The sequence below is a fragment of the Elephas maximus genome, chromosome 27 (assembly GCF_024166365.1).
Source record: "Elephas maximus indicus isolate mEleMax1 chromosome 27, mEleMax1 primary haplotype, whole genome shotgun sequence".
NCBI classification, from domain to species: Eukaryota; Metazoa; Chordata; class Mammalia; order Proboscidea; family Elephantidae; genus Elephas; species Elephas maximus.
Window position 1 is genome coordinate 36425583 of NC_064845.1, and position 20415 is coordinate 36445997.

Here is a 20415-nt window from a genome sequence, read left to right on the forward strand (position 1 = left end):
ACTCCCCCATAGGGTTTTCAAGGAGCAGCTGAGTGGATGTGAATTGCCAACCTTTTTGTTAGCACCCAAGCTCTTAATCACTGTGCCACCACGGCTCCATATGTAGCATAGTATCTTTTACAACAACATATTTTTATGCATCGCTGTTGTTGTTAGGTGCCATCGAGTCGGTTCTGACTTATAGTGAACCTATGTACAACAGAAAGAAACACTGCCCAGTCCCGCGCCACCCTCATGTTATGCTTGAGCTCACTGTGTCAATCCATCTTGTTGAGGGTCTTCCTCTTTTTTGCTGACCCTCTACTTTACCAAGGACTATGTCCTTCTCCAGGGACTGGTCCCTCCTGATAACATGTCCAAAGTATGTGAGACAAAGTTTCATAATCCTTGCTTCTAAGGAGCATTCTGGCTGTACTTCCTCCAAAACAGATTTGTTCGTTCTTTTGGCAGTCCATGGTATATTCAAAATTCTTTGCCATCACCATAATTCAAATGCATCAATTCTTCTTTGGTCTTCCTTATTCATATTCACTGTTCACCTTTTGCATGCGTATGAGGTGACTGAAATAAGTACAGTGGCTTGGGTCAGGCAGACTTCAGTCCTCAAAGTGACATCTTTGCTTTTTAACACGTGAAAGAGGTCTTTTGCAGTTGTTTGATTTCTTGACTGCTACTTCCATGGGCGTTGATTGTGGATCCAAGTAAAATGAAATTCTTGACATCTTTAATCTATTCTCCATTTACCATGATGATGCTTATTGGTCCAGTTGTAAGGATTTTTGTTTTTCAGTTGAGGTGCAATCCATACTGAAGCCTGCTGCCTTAGATCTTTATCAGTAAGTGCTTCAAGTCCTCTTCACTTTCAGGAAGCAAGGCTGTGTCATCTGTATATTGCAGATTGTTGATGAGTCTTCCTCTAACCCCGATGCTCTGTTCTTCTTCATAGAATCCAGCCTCTCTGATTATTTGCTCAGCGTACAGACTGCCCCAAAGGGTTTCCACAGAGCAGCTGGTAGATTCGAACTGCTGATCTTTTGGTTAGCAGCCTAGCTCCTAACCACTGCGCCACTAGGGCTCCTTTCTGCTTACAGTAACAAGTTAATGGTAAAAATCTCAAATACCATACAGAGGTTTAAAGGGAAAAAGGACAAGTCTTTGACCCCCATTTCCCAGTTCCACTCTCTAGACTAGTAACCACTGTTACCTTAATGAACAGCAACAACAAAAAACCATCAAACCTGTTGCCGTCGAGTTGATTCTGACTCATAGCAACCCTATAGGACAGAGTAGAACTGCCCCGTAGGGTTTCCAAGGAGCACCTGGTGGATTCCAACTGCTGGCCTTTTGGTTAGCAGCCACAGCTCTTAACCACTACGCCACCAGGGTTTCCATGTTATCTTAATAGTTCTAGAAGATTTCTGGGCATACATAACTGCATGCACACAAATACATACTTTCATTTTTTTTTTTTTTTACACAAATGGGATTTTTTTTGTTCTGCAACTTGTTTTTCACTGAAAATCCTGCTTTAATTCCATCTCTTTGAGTGTTAGCTCATTAAAAAGAAATAACATTGCGAAGTTGTCCAGTATTGATTTAAGACCCTTCTATTTTCCTTGTGAGCCCTGGTGATGCAGCAATTAAAGCACTCAGATGGCAACCAAAAGTACAGTGGTTCGAACCCACCAGCTGCTCCAAGGGAGAAAGATGTGGCAGTCTGCTTCAGTAAAGATTTACTGCCTTGGAAACTCTTTGGGGCAATTCTAGTCTGTCCTGAAGGGTTGCTATAAGTTGGAATCCACTCAACAGCAATTTTTTTCTCCCCTTGTACAGTGGTACTCAAAGTCTGGTCTGAACACTGGCGTAATATCACAATTGCATGTATCCTTCCATAATAGACAGATACTCTATTCCTGAACGTTTCAAAGAACTTCCTAATATCAGAGAAGTATCATAATGATTTAATTTCTTTATGGATTTCCAGGTGATTGCTAGGGTTTTTTCTTTTTGTGATATTATCAACAGCGCTGTAATGAAACATTCCAGTACATATTTCTATAAGCATATCTGTGGGAACATCAAGTCAATTCTGACTCATGGTGACCCCATGTGTGTCAGAGCTGAACTGTGCTCCATGGGGTTTTCGATGGTTGATTTTCCAGATGTAGATCACCAAGCCTCTCACCTGAGGCACCTCTGGGGGAACTCTAACCCAGCAATATCATTTCTAGGAAATTTTCCCACAAATTGCCTCACAAATGTATTCTGCTGCTAATCGAAAGGCTGGAGGTTTGAGTCCCTCCAAGGACTCAAGGACAAATATATTGACTACTGAGAGATAAAAGTCTCACAATTTTAAGAACTACTTTGAAGAGAGGGAAGTTTGAAAACCTCAGAATTTCTTAACGTAAAGTTCAAAGCCAGGGTTTTAGTAAAAATACCCCAACTGATGTACTAATTGCTGCCAAGAAAATGTTGCTTCCTTTATTCCACTTGTCGCTTAGGATCTGCTTTAGGAATAACTAACATTCTTACATATAGCCTCTTTATTTTCGCTGTTTAATATTTGGCTAATAAATACTGTATTTTCTTTTAAAATTATTCTAACGTCCTCAAAGAATAGTTCAACTTAATCTTTATTCTACTGGGGAAAAAATTCTTTTTCGGGAAACCTGTAATTGTGTTACATCTTTTGTCAGTTTGTTTTCTCTAATTCAGGGGTTCTCAACTAGAGGTGATCTTGCCCCTCTCCTCAGGGGACCTTTGGTAATGTACGGAGATAATATTGCTTATTACAGCTGACCTGGTACTGGTATCTAGACGATAGAGGCCAGGGGTACTGCTAAATATCTTGTAATGCACAGGACAGCCCCTCAAAACAAAGAATCATCTGGTCCATGATATCAATAATGCTGAGATTGAAAACCCTGCTTTAATGCCATTTCTCTGAATGTTAATTCACTACAAAAAAGTAACATTGCAAAGCTGTGCATATTGATTTAAGACCCTTCCATTTTCCTGGTTCTCCTGGTGTGGTCTGAACACTGGAGTGATATCAGAGAAGACTGAATGCAGGGGAAGATACAAAAATCCAACTGCCTTTTCTTAAGCCAGCCATTAAAGAGATTTGCCACTCTTCTCATTTAAAAAAAAAAGGGGGGGAGGGATGTTATTCTTCATACAAATGTTATTTATATTAACATGTAATAGATTTAATATTGTTATTTTCATATAAATTAATACATACTTAAAAAACTCTTAGTTCTAATTTCTAACACAAAAACCCAAAACCAAATCAATTGCTGTAAATTTTGACTCATAGCGACCCTACAGGGCAGGGCAGAACTGTTCCACAGGGTTTCCAAGGAGCGGCTAGTGGGTTCGAACTGGCAACCTTTTGATTAACAGCTGTAGCTCTTAACCACTGCAGCACCAGGGCTCCACAGTTAATATCAATACCTATATTGATATTAAATGAAAGCTCTTTGGGCTTCACAGTAAGTTAAGAGTGTAAAGGGATCCTGAGACCTAAAGATTTGAGAACCACTATGTTAGTAGAGTGCAGACAGAGAAAAGGGAGTCTTAGGACTCTTGGTTGCCTCCAGCAATCATTACTGGGAGATATCAAGCTGACAGTCTCACCACTTTGTCTCCTAGTTTGTGAAAGACAGAATGATAAAGCTGGTCCATGTTTCAGATGGGTATTCTCGGGATACTTAAAGCTTCAGAAAAATTGACAACTTTAAAAAAGGAACAAATGAGATAATATAAGTGCTCTTAAGTTCTATGACTGATTACATAAACTGAAATTTTGTTTAGTGCTGAGGTTTTTTTTTTTTTTTTAAAGTTTAGTATGTGTAGCCAGTTCTTTTCTAAAACCTGGCCATAATTCCATTTTAATTTTGAGAGAAAGGCTGTTCTGTTCTGTTGGACTGCTTCCCATTTCCTTTCCAGCCGTACAATAATTACTAGTCAAAGTAAAACCATTTTACAGATTTTACTCTCAGAATGCCGAATTATAAAACAGGCTTTTAGCTATAAATATGGTATTAATTTTAGACTGCCTCTATGGTCTCTTACTGCACACAGTCAATGTATATTTAATTTCTTCCAGCTCAATTCAGAATCACCACGATTTTGCTACAGTCTTGAAATTAGACACATCTGTTGATCTTTAAATGGCAACCAGGCATGCAGTTCATGCAAAATTCTGTCTTGTACAAAACGTGCTTAGCGAGTCCCAATTCAGCAGTGACAGAGTGGAAACTCAACCTTAGGGCAACAGTGCTCTCCATATAGACCTGACAGAAAATGTCAGAATAGAGCAACTCCCGGAAGGACAGTACAACAACACATTTACAACAAAATGTTCTGCCTTCTTGAAAGAAAAACATCCTTAATGTATGAATTTTTGAATGGTATGAATTCTCACTGATACATTTAAAAAAAAAAAAGAACAATACAAGTCTTTGCTTCTGCAGAGTTTTATCTCACTGACTTCTTAAACCAAGTTCACATCTGCAGATGCTTTCCCACTGTTCAGGTAGTCCTTATACTCGTAAAATGTCAACTACAGAATAAAAACAAACCAAATTCCAATGGCAAAATAAAGTATCTTCTCTGACTTAGGACCATTCTTTGGCCACTTCACTATAGTCATTAAATACCAACTCTAGTGAGGTGAAAAAGTAAAAAGAGAAGTCAAAACCCAAAGGTTATACTTCATAGTTTTCAAAACTGTTCTGGTTAAGGGTCTGAGGTAGTAAAAATGAAATAAACTAAGCTAAACTTTTGAATTAGCAATACCTTCAACTACCCAAGCTTTTCACGGTGCCATCAGAGCGCTCACTGTGGATAACCAATAGTCATCACAGGGGCATCCTCAACAAGATCCCAAAACTTTTTCACAGCAAAAGAATGGACCTCTCAACTCTGGCACAAGGACTAATAAGAAAATAAAAATACTGTTCTAGAAAATACATATCGAAATATTTATGGGGCAGTTCTACTCTGTCCTCTGACCCTACAGGGTCGCTCTGAGTCAGAATCGACTCGATGGCAACAAGTTTGGTTTTCTTTGGCAAGATTCAGATTTCTCCTCCATCACTAAAAGCCACCATTATCTGTCAGAAGGGCTCCCAGTGGAAGAACCATCAAGCAACATATTACAGAAAGACAGCAAACTTCAACTCTGACAAGTCAGTCAGTTGAATTTTAGAACAGATACTATTTTATCAAGTGGGTATTTATATAAAGGGACAATTTATATCTTCTCTACATTTTGAAGGAAAGTTGCTAGAACTGTGAACTACAGTTTTGTAGATGTGCTATCACAACTAACATTAATCTCAACTCAACACTGAAATTCAAAACAAATAAAAAAACCCCTCTTTTCCCTGCTAAAGCCCTAGGCCCAAATGTTGACAGGACTGATGCTCACTGCATTGAATGTGTCTGGGGAGCATTTTCTAAGATGATCCAATCTACGGCCCTATGCAAGGACAAAATTAACACGTCTCAACACATTTCATTACTTAAATTATTTTAATTAATGATCATCTCATAAGCCCAACTTCATTTTTAACATCGATACCTTAAAAATTTTTGTTTTCCTAAATGATCTTTTGTGAGTCTAACTGTAAAAAGAATAAATATGACTGTGAACCTCTAGGAAGCTAAAAATAATCCTGCTCTGATCATGTAGTAAAATTAACCCATTAAAGTTTCTACTTCTACCACCTGCTGAACGTCAATGTTGATATAAGGGTCTTATCTTGTGACATGCTCAGAAAACATACACAGATTTCGGTTTAGATTGTGGTGCATTTCATCATTTCTCCCTTGTCTTTTTTCCTAGTACAACTGCATTCAGAAAGTAAAAACAATAATCAAAATACAAACATATAAAAGGCATTGGAAATAAATACTACAAATGCCTCTTAAAAATGAAAAAAAAAAAAAACAAAACTTGAAGTAACAAAAATGTCACACAGTCATGGCGTAATAAGTGTCTTTGACAGCAGCATCTTAGCTTTAGCATGACAAGCGACAGGAGTGAGACGTAACTACCCAGTAGATTGTTCCCGGGCCTCCTGTTAATCTTGAACTTTAACTTTACCGTATAAACAGGTCATTCTCATTAATATCCCAATTAATGTGCATTACAGTTAGCTGTCCCTGCTTGGTATATAACAGGCATTTAATGCAGAGCAGGCAGTTAATGCAGGTTTGTTTATCTGTGTACTTAACCGTTGTAGCAAGCCCAGTGAAGAGCCGTGTATCCATGATTGTCTGCCGTGGCTGGATTGGCATCCATAGACGCTGCTGACTGCAAAAGGGCTCCAAGAACACCAATGTGTCCGCAAGCAGCTGACAAGTGTATCGGTGTCCGGCCTCTGCTATCCCGAAGTAAGCACTTAGCACCATGTTGAAGTAATGCATCTACACATTCTTCATGACCTGTAACTGCCTGAAAGAAAAACAATTTGCATGTAGTCAAATATATCATGGTGGGTACTACATGTCAAGTACAGATATTCTACTCAGGATTTTAAAATTTTGTGCCAACAACATTGTTCCCTGGATTAATTTGTGCTTTGTAGTTGTCCAAAATTAGGGCTCAAAAATTAAAATTTACTAAAAAACAACAACGAGAAAAAAAGAAAAAAAAAAACCAAGTAAAGATTATGTGGTAAAAATTTAATGAAAAAAACTAAACACATCCCAATTCTGTGCAAGGTAATATGAGGTCATAAAAGCTTCTGGAAAGGAGATGGGAACGTTTCTGCTTACCCCTCTATGCAATGCTGTCCTTCCCCATTTGTCTTTGGCATCTACATTTGCTCCTTTGTTCAGTAGTGAGTAAACACAGTCCGTGTGCCCATTGAGAACAGACAGCATCAGAGGAGTCCTGAGCACCAAAAGGAATAGGTTCAGTGCTATTGCTTACTGAGTTCATTTTATGAATAACAGTGTCGTGCCTATTTTCTAAATATGTCATTTTGTGATGCAACCTTAGAGTATACTTAAATTAAAAAACTATATATAATAATACTCAGTTACATTCTATGACAAATTTAACTATTAGAGACAAAAGTATGAAGAATCAACCAACTTCTTAAATATAATTTAAAAATTATTAAAACTTACTGTCCATTTCCATCTTGAATATCTACTGCATTCTGTGGTTCTGCATTTCCTATTAATAGCCGCAAGCATTCTGAATGACCGTTTGTTGCTGTAAAGTGAAATTTAAAATTTTTAGTAATGATAAGCCAGAAAATGTCCACCTTTAAGCACATCTTCTATAAAATAATTTTGTGAGAGTTTTGTTGAATTTAATATTCAAGAAAGAATATTACTTATGGGTACATCAAAGAAAGTTTCTACTGCCTTTGTTGACAAGATGAATATATACAAATTTCTCATAGTAAGTCACAGCAGGGGTACAGACTGCCTACCCAGCAGCCATTCCTCATCAACTACCTTGCTAATAGAACGGTCACTTTACTTAGCTCTCTGGTGATGACAATGTGGTCAAGGGTGGCCGGGCTCTAGCCCTAAGGATGAAATCATGATCAGACGAATCTTATCATAGAAACCTCACTCCCCTTTGCCAGCGACTGGTTTCAAGGTGAGCACATGATCCAGTTGTGACCACTGAGATGTAAGATGTCAGGAGGGCTTCTGGGAAATATTTTATCCCTGATAATGAAAAGTCCCCCTTCTTTCCTGCTTCTGGATGTGATCCTGTAAAGCAGCAGCAGCCATCTCGCAACGTGAGTACAAAGACAGGAGAACAGAGAATCTGATCCAGAGCTGTGATACCCTTTCTGACTCAGCTAAGCCTGGAACTGTGTCCATCTCTGGACATCTTCTTTGAGAGACTAAACCCCTGCCATTTCAGCCACTTTTAGCCGGGTACTCTGTTACTTACAGCTGGAAAAAAAAATCCCAAATGACACATATACAATAATAAAAGGGAAAATGATGTATCTAAAGACGGCATTTACATATCCAAATGCATAAAGCAATGGTACAAACAGAAGCGGCCCAAAGGAAACGGTAAGCTTTTAAGGTAAGTTAAACCCTCTGCAAAACGTAGGTCCTGCCCATAGTATAATAATGTTTGAAGTTTAAAGAAATACATAAGCCACACAATGAGATAAAAAGAAATGTATATCACTATTCTTCCTAAATGAAAGATGACAGTACTAGTGAAAGCACACTCAGCGCCTGATACGCCGCAGTACCTTCTAACAGCTGTATCACATCCTCACAGTTGTTAAGACTCGTGGCTCAAAAAATCCCCCACCCCCACCTGTATGCTCTACTCTGCCGGCCACTCTCACAGTTTAGTCAGCAGCAACAGTGTCACGCCACTTAGGAGTGGTTCAAGGAGGCTGCATTTGGCTCACTGTTATTATTTTTATCAATTCACTTACACACTAAGTGTGCAACAGCTACTGTAAGTTTGTGTGTCACCTAAGCTCAAAACATCGCTGTGGAAAAAAACTGGTTAACGTCCACAAAGACTCTCAGTGATTTTTTTCATGACACAGGAGTCTTGAGACGACACTTTGTAGACTTCCAAATTTGAAAGGCAGCTACAGAACCAAGGCTTGCATTTATTGAAAGGCAGATGCTAACAGTAACTACAGCTTTTTCAGTGGGTAAGACTTACGCTAGTCTGTACAGCATTGCTTAACCATTTCTGAAGGACTGGCTACTGTCTTGGTTCAATATTTATCTGTTAAGAGTGCAAACACTCAAATATCCCTAAAGTCTTCTTTAAACCAAACAATAGTTTAGCTTAATTAGTGAAGAATGTCTGCCTTGAGCATTTTACTCTTTTAAGAACTCAGTAAAGGAGGGTGAGAATGGCTGCACAACTCCAAGAATGTAATCAATGTCGCTGAATTGTATACGCAAAACTGTTGAATTGGTATATGTTCTGCTGTGGATATTCTCAACAACAACAGAAAGAGTGCAAATACTCCATGAAAGCCTTAAATTAGCTCTGTAAATCATCTGTGGCTACAATATTATTTTTATAGTTGCAGAATGATATATAACGTCACTCTTTTTCAGGAGAATAGAAAACGACAGCATTTTGAACTCTTATTCATACCACATAGCAGTTTATATGTACACATTCATTAGTCTATTATTAAAAGATTTGCCTCTGAGCTCTTGAATATCTGATAGTTTCTAAAAGGCTGCTCTGGTTAACAGTGGGACTAGAAACAAAGTTCAAGACCAATACTGAAATGTGATCTTAAGGATTACTCTATACAAAGAGACTAAGCTAAATGACTCCAATCATATAAAGATAGCCTTTATTGGGATGAGAAAAATACGTGGTTAGGATTTCTTAAATTCTAGTAGTCTTGGTTATTTAAGGTGAAAACTGGTTGGTGTTCATTTCACTGCTTAGTACTAATTCCCGTAGAGTAGCTGTGAGTCTGCATCTGCTAGTGACTCACAGCTAGTATCAAGTTATTATAACGAACTGGTTAATGATCTCTGGATTTTTCACACATCTACACCACCAAAAGAATCACAGCATGGACCAGGTCTTGAATAATGTGGGTCCTTTAAATCTTGTCTAAAAAAATGATCAATGTAGTACACATTGACACAGTGAGTCACAATGCACACCAACTGCTAAATGAAAGCACAATGCAATCCCGAACAACTTCCATCAGAAAGCAAAACCATACTGCATTACTTTGTTGATGCAGCACCTCAGTAGTAAGAGCATTACATAAATCCAGTTTCTGAAGCAGATAAGCATTTTTTTAAGTGATTATAATTTGTTAACTTTTCCCTAAGAATACAATCATTCTACCATTTCAAGTTAATGAAATTGTTTGGACAATTACCAAGAGCAATAAATTCTACAAGTTGAAAAAGAAGAAGCAAGTTAGGTAGAAAGTGATAAATACATCAGGCACAGTATTTGGTGTACCTGCAGCATGTATAGGTGTTCTCTTTAAAACGTAATCTTTTACTAAGATTGAGGCTCCCTGGTTAATAAGTACATCCACACATTCAACATGGCCCTTAAATGCTGCAAGATCCAAGGGTGTTCTTCCACTATTATTTCTCACATCGAGATCTAACAAAGACTGTACCAACACTTCCAGTGCTTGATGGTGACCATGATAGGCCTGGAAATGAGATAAAAATGTAAATTAAAAAACTGCATATCTAGAGTGACTTACCAAATACTTTAGAAAGTATAAAAGAAGTGGTACTTCTGTCTTCACATTATTATTATTATTGTTATGGAGATAATCCATAATTTCTATATTCGGAATTCAGAAAGTTAGCTATAGATTTTTCCGTCAGCACAGTAGGGGTTAGGGAATGGCTATTCTGCAAATAATAAAAGTTCAGATGACAGACGATCTTCTCATGAATATGCAAATACCTGGTCCATGGCAGATATTCAACAGTTGTGTGACATGGATTCAATTAGGGCTTTGAATCCATGTCACACAACTGTTGAATATCTGCCATGGACCAGGTATTTGCATATTTGGATCCTAAGTCCAAAGCCAGCAACAGTGCTCAAGTCTCCTGCCTTCTTAAATTAAAGCAACCATCCATACCCACTCTGTAAGATGCTGTATCTCAGAAATAAACTTTCCTTCAGCACAAAAATACTTGGAATGAGGCTTGCTTAAATATCTGCCATGGACCAGGCATTGTGCTAATTGTACAAGATAGCAAGAAGATTTGATGATTTGTCAGACTGAAGCCCACTGCTTTACAGTCTGATAAGGGGTTTTCCAGATGATTTGTTCTTAAAAACCAGCATGTCAACTCAACATCCATTACTTGCAGGACAAAGTAATCACAAGACATAGTCCCGGCATGATACTGAACATTTTATCTAGTTTACTCACACCGCTACTCTGCAGCTAAGAGAACTTTACCCATCATTTTCTGATACCATCCTAACTTACAGCTTACTAAAAAAAGTACTAGGTTGGTAAATTATCACATGTGAACTTTTCACTGTAAAGTGAAAAACCTATAAAATTCTACTGTACTTGAGCTCTCACTTGCTTCTAATCTGGAAAAAAAAAAAAAAGGTAACTTACCTAGAAGAGGGCTCTATATTCCATCAAAGAGCTGTAAAGCTATTTCTTGTGGAAAATGTCAGAAAGTACCAACAACAGAAGTTACTCTGGGCCTTACTGATCTCTTTGATGCTTCTGTGTAGGACATAGGCTTCACTGTCTCCAAGTTTAAAGTGACTCTCGATCAGTGAACTGCACTGTCCTAGGATCACATCTAATCTTGTTCCTCAGTATCAGAACAATGAGATATGCTGCTAAAAGAACGAGCTTTGAGAAATGTGTGTATAGAAAATAGAAGGACGACTAGGAGTCACAATGATTTGTCACAGGGTTCTTCCTCTCATGATATCCTTATAAAGGACTGAAAGCACGAACCCGCTGAGGGTGGGAACCTGCACGCCTATAGGTAGCATGAAGTAAGGAATCAAGGTCAGATTCTTTGAGCCCCAGACCGGTGTATTTTCACCGCACCAGGTTGTCCTGGATGGGAGAGTTTAAAAGGAAAATCACTTCAAGTAATTTTGGGACAGGCATAAAATTCAACAGTTTGGTGGCATAATCACAGCTGACTGAGTCTAACTGCTAAATCAAAAAGCTGTTTCCATTTCAACTTAAAAATACTATTCCAATGTAGAGTATGTTGTTAAACTGTACGTGCAAAAAAGGAAACTTGCCAAATTAGGGGGCAATGGAGTGAGGAGAAGGACACAAACATAAATATTCTAAAGAAACTATCATCCTACCATTTCAAAAATTAAGTTAGTAAGACAGCCCTACAGATTGCAGGACTTTTTGAAGCCTTTAATATGCTGATATTTATTCAATCTTTGGAGCCCTGGTGGTGCCGCAGTTAAGAGTGCCGCTGCTAGCCACAAGGTCGGCAGTTCGAATCTACCGGCTTCTGCCTGGAAACCCTATGGAGCAGTTCTACTCTGTCCTATAGGGTTGCTATGAGTCAGAATTGACTTGATGGCAATGGTACTGAATCTCCAACAGGCAGAAACAGAAGCATTTCCAAACTTATTTGATCATGGAATACTATTTGACAAAACCATTTGAGGACCTAGTTTTGTTGGAAACGCTTAGGAAAACAACAGAGCTTTGGAATCTGTTAAGACTAAGCCCTGCCATTGCACAGCTGTCAGATTTTAGATAAGCCATTTAACTTCTCTGAAGTTCCCATTCCTTATCTGTAAAACACTTACCCTCCTAGCCTTTTTGAGATAATGTACTCAAAGGCTGCAAAATACTTAGTCTGGCACCTAGTAAGTACTCAAGAAACGACAGTGCTATCATTATGATGAAAACAATGATGCTGACTCAAGAATTGCCTAGTCATCTGCTCAGTCTTAATTTCTTAGCACTAAGAGCAAAATTACCATTTCCTCCAGCCTGGGAGGGGTAATAGGCTTCTAAGGACTCAGAGGCCATGGAAGCAAGAAGCTTGGGCATGCCTTCTGAGTCACTGAGAACATGACAGGAAGTACTAGAGGGGAAAAAGGGAGCAAAAAGGCAGCAGAAAATTAAATGTAGTATATCAAAGTGTCAGAACATTTGCCAGGAGAATATTAAGGTAAAAAGTAATAGTACAAGTGATAAGTAATAACGAAATGGATCACGGAACTTAAGTGCACCACATTCATTTAAATATGTTGTTTCTGTTAGCTGCTGTAGAGTTAATTCCAATTCACAGCGACCCTGTGCGTGCAGACTAGAACTGCTCCCTCCATAGGATTTTCAAGGCTGTGACCTTTTGAAGGCAGACAGCCAGGCATCTTCTGAGGTGCCAGTTTGAACCACCAACCTTTCGGCTACTAGTTGAGCACATAACTGTTTGCACTACCCAGGGACTCCTAAACTTAAGTATAAAAAACCAACCAAATCCGTTGCCGTCGAGTTGATTACAACTCATAGCGACCCTACAGGACAAAGAACTACCCCATAGTTTCTGAGGAGGGGCTGGTGGATTTGAATGGCTGACCTTTTGGTTCACAGCTAAGCTCTTAATGACTATGCCACCAGGACTCCAAACTTAAATATTAATTCTTATTTCAACAGAGAAAGAACTAGATTGGGCTCTGCTTGAAAATTTCAAGGCAATTCATGCCCATATATCATTTAAGGAATTATCACACTCTCTCCTAACCTTCCTCCTCTTAGTGATTGACATGCTAATGAAAAATTCAGAGGAATTTTAACCTGAAAGGGACATTACAGATCATACAGCCAAATGCTATAGTATGCACAATCTAAGGATCTGTGAGTACATATCTAGTGTCCCAAAATAATAAAGTAAGCAAAAAGTTGCAGAGATAGCACTGAAATTATAGTGCTTATACCACCTGCTTAGCAAGTTAGAAGCCATTTTTCTAGGGCAGTTCATTTTTAAATTCATCGTCATGGGCATAGTCTGAGTAGGCCCTGGGGGAAGCCCAGGGACCAGTTTAAAAAACAAATACAAAAGCACTAAAGAATTCTCTGAAATGAAAAGGTTTTATTAAGTTTTAATTCCATGGTAATTATTATAGAGAACACAAGTTCAGGGTACCGGTTTGAGTCATCACATTAGATTGTGTTTGTAAAGCCAGCCGTCAAGTTGGCTATGAAGGCAGTACTCACAGCCAAGTGTAAAGGGCTTATTGTTGCTCTGTTGTCTGAATCATTCAGCATGTCTGTCCCCGAAGTTTCCATTAACTAAAAAAGAAAGGTATGTTTTAAATGTCAGAAGTGGAACTGTTATTTTTATTTATTTTGTTGTTGAATTACACACAGCAAAACACAGACCGATTCAACAGTTTCTACATATACAATTCAGTGACACTGAACGCGTTCTTTGAGTTGTGCAACCACTCTCACCCTCGTTTTCCGAGCTGTTCCTCTCCCATTAGCATAAACTCCCTGCCCCCAAGAGACCTGGTACTTTTAGATATACTATAGTTTTTCCCTTTCCCCAAGTTCAATTCCATTTTAGAGTATAAATTGGTAATTGAAGCGGTATGAAAAAATCCTAGACCATTATAAAAACTAATTCAGCAAGCTTATACAACAGGACCATCTTGATAGCGTGATACGGACCACAGAGTAAGAGCCTGGAGGAAATGCTATTTAACTGCCACCAAGTAAGCAAACCTTAAGTCCCACATCCATGGTTTCTGTCACTATCTTTGCTCCCAGGGCTATAAAAAAACAGCTTCAGCTCTAATGAAAGCAAAGAAACAAAATTTACTTTTCAAATTTCTAGGTGAAGAAAGATTACTCTGTAGATGGTGAATCTCAAAAATGCTGTGCTGGCCAAAACAACAGGACTTAGAAAGAAAGGTTTACCACACAAATGTGAAGAGATCTTTCAGTACTGCTTAGTCTATTTCCCAAATGCCATATAATATATTCTGAATGGTAGGGGGAAAAAATGACCAATACTTACAACATCTAAAGGAGTTTCACTTGCAATCTGAAACAAAGTTCAAAACAAAAATATTTAGTTTAGAAAGTACTAGTATGTATGAAAGAGAAATGTTAACTGTAGGTTTTAACTTATATAGGACTCTGGAATTCTACTCTGAATCTGTGCTTCCTTTGCTTCCAAAAAACCCAAGTCCTTTAACGAATTAATTTTACAATAAAACAGACCACAAATCTGTACGCATGGGACTGTGATTTTAGTCTGAAGATGCTATAACACCTAAGAAAAAAGGTCTCATTGCTGTATCAGGGTTCTAAAAGCTATATTAAATATGTCAACTTCCTCTTTGTTTTATACCCATTCTTCTTAAACTGTATTTTCCCTTGAAAGGAAGAAGAGTTTAACATAATTCATAAAGGAAGTCTAAGTAAAGGAACCTGTAACATGAAGCTACTGTTCACATACCTAAGTATTGTTTCACTTGCTCCTTACTTTCCTTCTAGTTTGGCAAAGGGGGGTGAATTTGCGCATATTCAAGAATGAGACTACAGTTGAAATAAAAATTTCTTTTGCAGAAATAGAGTCTCCCTTATCAGGAGAGACTAAAATAAATGAGCCTCTCAGAATTCCCAGAATACACGGGGGTACCCTTCTTTTCACAGAGACATTTATTTCTCACATTAAGACATAGTCATAGCTCCAAAGAAGCTTCTAGAAAACATTTATTTAAGGAGGCAGGAGAAGTAAATGCTAGACACAGACATGGGGTAGTATAAGTGAAGGATGTAAGTAGCCCTCTCTAGGGATCTAATTTCTTCCTTCTTTGTTTTTGAAGGGAAAAGGGAATGAGAGACCTTACTGAGGTGAGTATGAATTTAAAAGGCGTATGGATTTTTAAAACATCAAAAAACAAAATAGAATGATTCTTAAAGCATTTATTCTCATTTTCTTTACATTATTATAATATAAACTCACGTAAGTCCTTCCACAAAAACTCCAGATCCTTACCAGCTGAAGACATAGGCGATGACCATAAGCAGCTGAATAATGAACAGCATTGTATCCTTGCTTGTCCCGGATCCCTGGATTTGCATCATTTCTTAGTAAGTATTCCAGGCACCTATATACAGTAACAACATACTCAAAATTCTAAATTCTGCATTTTAACCAATGATAAAACAGAGACAAATTAAAAACTGACAATTTTTTCTTATACTCAAGTTGGTAGAGAAATCATAAATACATCTGTACTGTATAAACCTGCTATTTACATGGCACTGACTATTAAAAAAAACAAAAAAACCAAACCCATTGCCATCAAGTCGATTCCAACTCATAGCAACCCTACAGGACAGAGTAGAACTGCCCCATAGAGTTTCCAAGGAGCGCCTAGTGGATTCGAACTGCAGACCTTTTGGTAGGCAGCCATAGCACTTAACCACTACGCCACCGGGGTTTCCACATTGACTATAAGTATCATAAGAAAAAAGAAAAAACCTCATAAGAAAATTTGATTTTGTTCATAAGTGGTCATCCCCAAAGACTGTCAGCAGGTGCGGTAGACCTGAAGGTTGTTTTTCACACAGTCACAGTCTATGGCACTGCCTACTCCACTCAAACAATGTCTGATATGATTAAACTCTTTGTGATGGTGAACATACAATGTTGGCAATATTACTGCTTACCTGTATAGAACACATTGTGAGTATAATTTCTCAACAGTAAGCTCAAGAAACGGGATTAAGCCAAACAAACAAGAAATCATGATTGGAATTCAATTAAATGGTATGAAACCAAACAAATAAGAAATCATGATTGGAATCCAATTACCTGACAAGTATATAAACAGAGTAAAAGTGGTATATAGGTAATAAGAAAGGCCTTCCCATTAGGAGACACTTAATTTTATTCTTGTGCTACTAAAAAATGAGGAAAATAATTTTAAAGGGCACTATAAGGCCCACAATTTGTTATGATTTTAATGAATTTTATTGTTACTGTAGCAAAAAAAAAAAAAAAAAAAGTACTGGATTAGAAATTAAAAGATCTAGTCTGGTACCAGTGATACAGCGCAAACCATTTCACCTTTATGGTAAAACGGGTTTTGTTTTATTACTTTGATAGATGTGGGTGGTGATACCAACTAAATAGTCTAAATTCTACTCATGCCCAAATTCTAAGTCTGTAAGTCTATTAACGTCCACAATACGTTCTGTGAAACCTATTGTGATTTGGATGTTGTGCAAACACCATATTCTATACAGGAGACAGGTGCGGATAGTCACCGGATGGTCTGGGACTGCCAGTGCTGCGATAAGGGACTTCGAGAAAACTGGTTCCGCGCAAGTCCTGCGTGGTCACGGCCCAGTCTCTGAGAGCTGCGCTTGGCCCCTGCCGTAGCATACCCATGCCATCCAGCTGGCCAGCGTCTTTTCCTTCCTGCCTTCCCAGTCCCCTCTAATGGGCTCTTCCATCCCCTGCTCACCCCTCTCCCACCTTCTCCTCTGCCTCCTCCCCTGGCTGCCTTTCCTGCTCTTCCTCCTGCTACTACCCTGGCTAGACCAGGACAACCCTTAGGCAGCCTTCACTGTGGGAGGAGCCTTGGCCTGGGGCCAGGTGTCTAGGCTGAGTGGGGCAGTGGCTTTGGTGGGGGTTCCCCCTTGCAGCTCTGGTGGTGCCTGCCTGAGGTGAGCACGATGGGACAGACAGCAGTGGATAGGCACCCGTACCCCCTCCGGGGCAGACCCCGAGAGCTAGTGAGAGACAGACTGGATCTCCATACTTAGTGAAGTACCTCTGCTATGTCCTGTTCTCCCACTAGAATTCTGAATCTATTATAATCTTATGTGACGATGGATGTACAGGCAGTCAGGCACTGTCTGAACGGACATTATGCAGTACATGACTATCCATGTACAACTAAAAGTTATCCTTTGGAACTGTCGTTGGTTGCCGTAGAATCCACTCTGACTAGTGAATAAGGAAGATATTTAAACTAGGTATCACTGATTGTGATCAAACAACAAATCTGACCCTAAACTTTCTGGTGTTTCATAAACTAGCTCTGAGGGAATTTCCAGAACAGGGTGTGTTTCAGGCAGTATACAAGCTGTTTGTATATAACCTTCTTAGGTGCCAACTCAGAGGACAGTGCTCACTGGGATGTAGAAAAGGCCTACAATAAAAATATCAAATACTTAGGAATAAATCTAAGGATTTCAAGACCTCTATACAAAAAACTGGAAACCCTGGTGGTGTAGTGGTTAAGAGCTACGGCTGCTGACGAAAAAGTCGGCAGTTCAAATCCACCAGGTGTTCCTTGGAAACCTTATGGGGCAGTTCTACTCTGTCCTATAAAGTCATTATGAGTTGGAATCGGCTCAAGGGCAATGAGTTTGGTTTATACAAAAAACTGTGATCCTATTTTTGTGAAAAATGCTAACCAACACCCAAAAGCAAAACAAACAAAAAAACACCCAATCTACTTCTTCTTGGAAACCCTGGTGGTGTAATGGTTAATTGCTATGGCTGCTGACCAAAAGGTCAGCAGTTCAAATCTGCCAGGCACTCCTTGGAAACTATGGGGCAGTTCTACTCTGCCCTATACGGTCACTATGAGTCAGAATCGACTCAACAGCAGCGGGTTTGGTATTTTTGGTTTTACTTCTTCTTACACATACACACCACACATACACACACCACTCATGGGTATAGGACAGTCCTAAGCCATCTTGCTCAAAGACAGCCTATTTCTCTTCAACTAGCAAAGAGAACTTATTAATATTTAATGTTTCTTGTGATAGCAACCATATATTTATTTGCTGGATTCTTAGACACGAAATAAGACTTTAGAGGATTTGCTGAGTCATCACAGTCTACAGCTAATGCAGACATCAGGATAACGGGAGTGACTAGTAGAATGAGTCAGGGAACATTTGATGTATTTTTCCAATATTTACACTGAAAGTGAGAAAGGAGGGACACAGGCAGAGAATTATAATTATTATATGTCACTTCGATATCAGTGTCAAAAATCCTAAAATATAAACAACTTTCCCTGGGGGGATTTTCTAAGCATAAGCTGTAATGCTGACAGGTGATTAGTGAACAATCATTTAAAAACACACACACAGTTATGCATTGAATTGTGTACCCCCAACATATGTATTGTAAATACTAACCTCTATGTCTGTGGTTATAATCCCATTTGGGAATGGGTTGTCTTTATTATGTTAATAAGGCAGGATTACTATAGGGTAGGTCTTGAGTCAATCTCTTTTGAGATATAAGAGATTAAAGCAAGCAGAGAAGAGACAGGGTAAGACAGATGTCAAGATACATGGAGATCGCCAAGGAACCAGGAAGCAGAAGCTTAAGAGACAAGGACATTCTCTCTAGAGCCTGACACAGAAAGAAAGCCTTCCCCTAGAGCCGGCACCCTGAATTCAGATTTCTAGGCTCCTAAATTGTGAGAAAATAAATTTCTGTTTGTTAAAGCCATCCACTTGTGCTGTTTCCGTTAGAGCACCACTAGATAATTAAGTTGGAGTGCCGCTCTAACAAACACCTAAAATGTGTAAGCGGTTTTGGAATTGGTAATGGATAGAGGGTCAATGAGTTTTAAGGTACCTAGACTGTTGGTAGAATTATGGGTGTCAAAAGCAATTCTGGTGAGGGCTCAGAAGGAAGTGAAGATACCTATAAAGAAAGTCTCTATCGTCTTAGAGAATACCTATGGCGCCAGCAACAGAATGCTGCTAGAAATGTGGATGCTAAGCATGCTTCTGGTGAGGCTGTAAAAGGAAACGATGAACATGTGACTGGACAATGGAGGAAGGGCAATGTTCTTCATGCAGTGGCAAAGAACTTGTCTGAATTATGTTCATATGTTTGATAGAATGTAGAACTTTTAAGTGATGAACTTAAGTATCTGGTTGATGAGACTTCTAAGCAAGGTCTTAAAAAGACAATGTGGTTTCTCCTTGCCACTTGTAGTAAAATGTGAGAAGAAAGAAACGAACTTAAAAATGAACCATGTAAAATGAAAACAAAACTTGAAGATTTGGAAATTTTGCTGTACAAACTAAGAACACATGTCCTAGAATTTTCACCAAGCACATGGCTACACAATCTTTTGTCAAAGAGATTAAGCCTGTGACTGATGGATCTAACCAACTACCACAGCAGAAAAACCATCAGTGTAGCGTGAAGGGTACAGAGAAAAAACAGAAGGAAAGATCGCTGTCTACCAATCAGAATTCTATGGATAGGCAACAAGGCAAAGGAGCTACATCTGTTGTCCTCCAAGAAAAGAAGAGGACTATCCCTGGAGCAACTCAGAGATCAGCAGAACTGTTAGAAGGAGCACAGGAAGTGGGGCCTTCTCAGTTTCAAAGGGTGGGGCCACAGTCTCCTGAATCTCAGAGGGTAGAGCCATAGCCTCCTAGGTATGTGGCTGCTGTTTAGGTGTGTCAGGGGAATGTGGGCGGGGCTACCATGCCTAAGGGGCAGAAGAATGGCCAAGGGAGTGTGGACTAGGAGATAAGCTAGAAGAATGGGGCTGCCTAAAGCCGAGGGAGCAAAGTTGCCATCCCAGAGCGCCTGGAAGGTGGAGCTGAAGTCCAGTGTCAAGGGACCTCCACCCAGAATCCAAAGCGAATGGCAACACCTGAGTCTGGAGGGTGGACCCATTGTCCAGATGGTCTCAAAGAATACAGAATTATTTTCAGGACTTCGGAGCTAATATAATTTGTTACGCTGGGGTTTGGACTTGCTTGGTGCCTGCCCTCCCTTCTTTCCCCCCGATTTCTTTCATCTGTAATGGAAATGTTTATCTTGTGCCTGTTCCACCATTGTACTCTGGAAACAGATAACTTATACCCTAGATTTCACAGGTTCACAGATGAATTTTGCCCGAGGATG

At 39.1% G+C, this 20415-nt stretch overlaps 1 protein-coding gene across 11 annotated transcripts in view; it reads right to left on the reverse strand.

Moving 5' to 3' along the window:
• The window catches only part of ANKRD28 (ankyrin repeat domain 28), a 222143-nt gene that overhangs the window by 11335 nt on the left and 190393 nt on the right, over positions 1 to 20415 (reverse strand). For all 11 annotated transcript variants that reach the window (XM_049870972.1, XM_049870970.1, XM_049870973.1 and 8 more), the window contains 7 exons: positions 15502 to 15613; positions 14515 to 14541; positions 13710 to 13784; positions 9971 to 10172; positions 7150 to 7237; positions 6793 to 6910; positions 6250 to 6469 (listed from right to left, as the gene is read on the reverse strand). In XM_049870972.1, coding sequence (XP_049726929.1) covers positions 6250 to 6469; positions 6793 to 6910; positions 7150 to 7237; positions 9971 to 10172; positions 13710 to 13784; positions 14515 to 14541; positions 15502 to 15613 — 842 coding nt within the window. The remainder of the gene's footprint in view (positions 1 to 6249; positions 6470 to 6792; positions 6911 to 7149; positions 7238 to 9970; positions 10173 to 13709; positions 13785 to 14514; positions 14542 to 15501; positions 15614 to 20415) is intronic.